Consider the following 5,967-nt stretch of genomic DNA (forward strand, 5'->3'; position numbering starts at 1 on the left):
GCAGACCCTCAAAGCCAGCTTGGGAGCTTCAAACATGAAACGTTCAACTCCAATGCTTCGTGGACAGGACTGATGCGATTAACAATTGTCTAAGCTTTCCAAATAATATCAAATTTGAAGATTACATAATTCCCCTTATACACGAGTTACGTTGATTAATTTTTTTTTTTAACGGTTGTTAATTTGAGGGTCTAATATATGAATATATTTTTTTTATATATACTGTCAGTATATAATTTTTTTTTACACTAACAAATTTATATCATATTACATAATATAAATTCAAATTATACATACGTGATATGTATTTAAAATTGTCAGTGTAAAAAATTTATTATATTATTAATACATAAAAAATTAATCCCTTACATATATATATATATGTATATATGTTAGGTCTAATGTTGTTACGTTACATCCACCTATTCAATAATTTTATTTTGTTGTCGCGGTTCGTCATTCACATTTTCGCAAATAACAGCCATATTCCACTCAGGCATTAAATTATGCAATTCCAGTCACACCCAAGTCATATTATAATGCTCCATCCTTATCCAAATCGCTACTGTTTTAATTATTATTATTTTTCTATCCATTTCAATGTACATTATTCAATCATTACTGCCACTGCTTCGACGAAGGCAGAAACGCTGCTGCACTGTAGACTTGATCGGGATCGAAGGTTCGATGAATTATTTATTGTCAACCACTACAAAAAAGCGTCAAGGTAAGTAACCTTTTTGTCATACATTTTAATCATGATAAAATTTGAAATTTACTTCGACAAAAAAGAAACCTAAGACTAATTAACTCTTAGAACACACACATATATATACATAAATTAAAAAAATCTTTATGAACATCGAGAACATTTTTTAGAATAAAGGCACGAGTTCATAATAATAATCGTAATTCTAATAACATTAATCAATTGTGTGATATACATTTAAATGTATAGATTTAGTATATAATAATTTAATAGATTTAAATTTCAACTTTTAATTTTTAAATGCATCCGCTCTTATGAATTTTTGTTTGATTTTGTCAAAAATACTACAAAAAATAGAATTACATGCAGTAAAATGATACGTAAAATGTCTTTTTTAATTTAGTGATTAAAGCAGAGACATCATGAATTAAAGGTCCCGGCTCCTCAAATATCATCTCCTCCTAAAAGGGGGAAAAGAAAAGAAAAGAAAAGAAAAGAAAAAGGTGATACTTAAAGATGCCAAGATTAACGAGATTGCGTTCCATTCGGCCAGCACTTGCAGAAAATTTCCCACGCATCGGAGTGTCATCAACCGCGGCAAAATTCAGTTATTATTTCGGGTATTCCTGAAGGCTATTCTCGTCCTTCCACAAAGCATTTCCCCCGGTCAGAGACCCAGAAAAGACAATACCGAATTTTCCAATTTCCCCGAATTAAATCACGTTACAAAAAATCATCCCGTCCGTCACAGTCGAACGAGAAGGAGAAGAAGAAGAAGAGAAACAGAAACTACGCGAGAGTCGAGAAGCGAGAGGAATCACGCCCCACCCCCCACCAACCCAAAAACGTCTCCGACTTTCTTTCTTCGCCAAACGAAATTAGGGTTCCGAATTCCTCTTTGAAACTTCCAAACTTCGCTATCTTGACTCTTGTTTTGTTCCATTCCAGCCCGCCCTTCAATCAACAGATCTCTATAAAATTGCTTGTAAATACTGTATAATCGACTCACAATCTCTCCAATTACATTTATTAGGCTCTTTTTCTATCTTCTTTTCTTTTTTTAATTGCATTAGTCGTTTGTAGATTTGACGATTCTTTTATTTATTTAAATAAATAAGAAGCTGAAAAAATTACAGTAAATAAATTCTAGGGTTAGTATTAGGAGATTTGAAATTAAGCTTCAATTATGCCTGTTCCGACAATTGCTCTGTACGCAAGTCCACCCAGCAGTGTCTGCTCGACGCCACATCCTTGCCAGATCAACTCGCATGCCTCCTATGAGTTTGATTTGAACAGTCGATCATCTCCGCCGCCGTCGTCCACGGCGTCTCCGTCGCCGTCGCAGAAGCCGATCGTCGGAGGACTTTCCCTGCTGCTATCGTCTCAACCGGCGGTAAAACACGCGACTTATTCGACTACTGCGGACGAATTGTCGTCCTCCTTGTGGCATGATAGAGGGGGTGAAGAGTTGAGCTGCGGTTCATTTCGGTACTCGTCGTTGAGCTCGTCCATGAAGCGAGATCAGTGTTATCAGAGCCCTGTGTCCGTGCTTCAGGGTCCCGTCTCTTGCTGTAGTAGTGGCAGTGGAATTGGGTCCGCTTCGACGTCAAGGAGTCCTCCCATGAGAATGGGGGATAATATGAGCTCCATTCGATCCGGTAGTGGGGGTTTGTTTCATCGGTTTGTCCGGCATGCTTTAGGGTCCTGCGTCGATTATGATTCGCCGTCTTTTCAACTTCATGACAGCGTTGGTTCTACATCATCTGGTTTGGTAGATGAGCTGACATTTAATATGGAGGATAATTTCACAGAATCTAGTGTAGATCCTCGTGCTAAAGATATGCTTTTGAACGCACAGTACAGGCATAAGATATTTTATGACGATTTCGTCGTAAACGCTTTTTATGAAGCTGAGAAAGCTCATAGAGGACAGGTATATACATTACATGTGAATACTAGATTCGGTAGTCGAAAAAATGCTTTCTTTATGGAATCACTGGATTGAGAAACTGTGTCTCTGATTTTGCAGGTGCGGGCAAGTGGAGATCCTTATTTACAGCATTGTGTGGAAACGGCGGTTTTGCTGGCAATGATTGGTGCTAATTCCACAGTTGTTGCTGCAGGGTTGCTGCATGACACACTTGATGATGCTTTTGTCACGTATGAGTATATTTTCCAGACATTTGGTGCTGGGGTGGCAGATTTAGTTGAAGGGGTATGAACTTTTCTTTTTTATGGACTTCTTGCTATTGAAATGCTTATCAAATCGCTACACCTCTTGGATTGCGATTTTCCTCAGAAAAAATATTTCGTTTTCATGAACACATTTCCGTATCACCTTTTTACCTCACATATATCAAATCGCTATAGTAATTTTTCTACAGAAAATCCAAAAAAATGCAATCCAAACGGGGCCTATTCTTTTGGTTCCCTCAAATTTTGCTTTCCCAATGAGTAGTGCATGTTTCTTTACCATTCTACTGGTAATGTTTACAAAATGACAACTTCTCTTGGAAGGTTTCTTTGCTTGGGACGCTTTGAATAGATTTATGGACCCAGGGTTGTTGTTGAATTCCACTTCAACCTCTATGAATTTCCAGGTAGCCACAGTCCTTAGGTTCTGTTGTCATTGGTTATGAAATGAGTGTCACCATCTATTAGCAGTCAAAGAAAATGTTTTGAGGTGAATAAGAAAAATGGAAGGAGCTTTCTTAAACGCTAACTACATGCTGATCAACTCAAGTTAATGCAGGAATTTTGTAGTTCTAGAAATTTAAGTTTATCATGTATGAGGCAAAATTAATAGTTTCATAAGGTAGTCGGTGTCTGTTTCTTTGTTGTCTTGGGAATTATGCAGAATGATGCTAGATATTGACTTTATATTAGATATTTTTGGCTTGCGCACTCATCTAGCTTTGGTCTCTTATAGGTGTCTAAACTGAGCCAATTGAGCAAGCTCGCACGTGAGAACAATACTGCTTGTAAAACTGTTGAGGCTGATCGATTGCATACAATGTTCCTTGCAATGGCAGATGCTAGGGCTGTTCTCATTAAATTGGCTGATCGGTTGCATAATATGATGACGTTGAATGTGTTACCTTTAGTTAAGCAGCAGAGATTTGCTAAGGAAACCTTGGAAATATTTGTTCCTCTGGCGAACCGTTTAGGAATCTCTACATGGAAAGAGCAGCTAGAGAACCTTTGTTTTAAGTACTTATATCCAGATCACCACAAAGAATTGTCCTCTAGACTTTTGAAGACCTTTGACGAGGCAATGATAGCCTCCAATGTGGAGAAATTGGAGCAAGCTCTTAAGGAGGGAGCCATTTCTTTTCATGATCTATCCGGGAGGCATAAAAGCTTGTATAGCATCTATTCCAAAATGCTAAAGTATGCTCTCTCTCTGTCTTTCTATCTCGCACACACACGTATTCCCCTTATATTCAATGTTTTGGCATATTGTTGTTCATATCATTTAATACATGGTGATGATATAACTATGTCCAGGAAAAAGCTAAATATGGATGAAATTCATGACATTCATGGTTTAAGGTTAATTGTGGAGGATAAAGATGAGTGTTATAAAGCTTTGGATATTGTTCACCAACTATGGCATGAAGTACCTGGAAGGTTCAAGGACTACATAGCCCACCCGAAGTTTAATGGGTAATTTGATTTGGTGATGAGATGTCACTTTTTTAAGTTTTTTCATGGTGCATGTGCTAACCTGGATTATGATTTGTAGGTATCAATCCCTGCACACTGTAGTTATTGGTGAGGGAATGGTTCCTCTGGAAGTTCAGATTAGAACAAAGGAAATGCACTTGCAGGCTGAGTACGGGTTTGCTGCTCACTGGAGATACAAGGAAGGAGATTGTAAACTCTCTTCCTTTGTTCTTCAGATGGTTGAGTGGGCACGCTGGGTTGTTGCTTGGCAGTGTGAGACAATGAGCAAGGACTGCTCCTCCATTGGTTACGCTGATTCTTTGAAGCCACCTTGCAAATTTCCTTCTCATTCAGAAGATTGCCCTTACTCTTGCAGACCTTATTGTGGCCCAGATGGACCTGTTTTTGTGATTATGATTGAGAATGATAAGGTTCATTGTTGATGCTTTCAGTAGTTTGTATATCTAATTTAGTTGTCAATGATTGCAAAAGAATTAATTTAGAAGCAAAGGATTTAGGTGGCTAATTTCTGGTGTTTTAGTGGCATTTTTGGGTGATTTAGCTTTTCCTAGAATTTATTCGTATCTTTCATCCTTTGGCCCCCTCTTTGGTTGCTGTTTAGGTGTTTCACTTAGGAAACTTTGGTTTTGAAATTTTAGTCCTACTCCTGTGATGGTACAAATGTCATGACTAATCTGGTTTTGGGTGTTACAGATGTCGGTACAGGAGTTTTCAGCGAACTCGACCATCAAGGACATGCTTGAGAGAACAGGTTGGGGGAGCTCTAGATGGACGCACTGTGGATTTCCTCTGAAGGAGGAGCTTAGGCCCCGGTTGAACCATGCAACTATCAGTGACCCCATGTGCAAGCTAAAAATGGGAGACGTTGTGGAATTAACTCCAGCAATACCAGATAAATCATTGATGGAGTACAGAGAGGAGATTCAGCGCATGTACGACAGGGGGCTCCCCGTATCAAGTACGGTGTCTTCTGGTAGTTCAATGATTGGCTTGAGAAGCTGACCCGTTCTGGTACTTTGCCCGTAGTAATAGGGTACCATGGACAAATTGCTCATTCTTGTATATGAACCATAACATTTGTACAGAACCGCTTCAGATAAATGGCTAACTGAATTTGATGGAACGTGCTGCCTTGTCTTTTAGATACCAGCATTAGTTGCTAATCATGGTGCCTTCCAGTTTTGTTAGTCGACACGACTTGTTAAACCAAATGCCAAACTTGTTAACCAATAACCAAAACTAATAAGAAGATGATGCGACTTTTGCAAACATTCACATGTATCATGTATGTAGACAAACAAGGTAAAGATTATTTATCCTGTAAGAATTCTCTGGTTCTGTTTGGGCTCAGGGTGGCCATAGGAAAATTTTTTGCAGCACATGGATTAAAAGGAAAATCAGCACTAGCCGGTAATTTGTTATCTCCTGATAAGTCTCGCATGCGGCCAGCGTTGTGATGGTTGAAGTTGCTTGATATGGAACTGTGAAATTACCATAGCCATGCGGTGGTTGAAGTTACTTGAAATGGAGCTGTGAAATTACCACAGCTGGGTTTTCCATCCCAAGGGAAG

At 38.6% G+C, this 5,967-nt stretch overlaps 1 protein-coding gene across 1 annotated transcript; it reads left to right on the forward strand.

Annotated features, from left to right (window-relative positions):
• The first annotated feature begins 1,469 nt into the window (after positions 1 to 1,469).
• Positions 1,470 to 5,538, forward strand: LOC113767882 (probable GTP diphosphokinase RSH2, chloroplastic). Its single transcript, XM_027312085.1, has 6 exons — positions 1,470 to 2,642; positions 2,739 to 2,924; positions 3,639 to 4,099; positions 4,217 to 4,375; positions 4,455 to 4,806; positions 5,090 to 5,538. Exons 1-6 carry the CDS (start codon positions 1,896 to 1,898, stop codon positions 5,396 to 5,398), a joined length of 2,214 nt encoding a protein of 737 aa, XP_027167886.1. The 5' UTR covers positions 1,470 to 1,895; the 3' UTR covers positions 5,399 to 5,538.
• The last annotated feature ends 429 nt before the right edge of the window (positions 5,539 to 5,967 follow it).

The sequence above is a fragment of the Coffea eugenioides genome, chromosome 4 (assembly GCF_003713205.1).
Source record: "Coffea eugenioides isolate CCC68of chromosome 4, Ceug_1.0, whole genome shotgun sequence".
NCBI lineage: Eukaryota > Viridiplantae > Streptophyta > Magnoliopsida > Gentianales > Rubiaceae > Coffea > Coffea eugenioides.

What these genes read in the sequence shown, in the direction of transcription:
- LOC113767882 (XM_027312085.1), top strand. Translation starts at nt 1,896, where the DNA reads ATGCCTGTTCCGACAATTGCTCTGTACGCAAGTCCACCCAGCAGTGTC. An exon ending in AGAAAGCTCATAGAGGACAG is followed by an intron (nt 2,643 to 2,738) that starts GTATATACATTA and finishes CTGATTTTGCAG; the next exon opens with GTGCGGGCAAGTGGAGATCC. An exon ending in TGGCAGATTTAGTTGAAGGG is followed by an intron (nt 2,925 to 3,638) that starts GTATGAACTTTT and finishes GGTCTCTTATAG; the next exon opens with GTGTCTAAACTGAGCCAATT.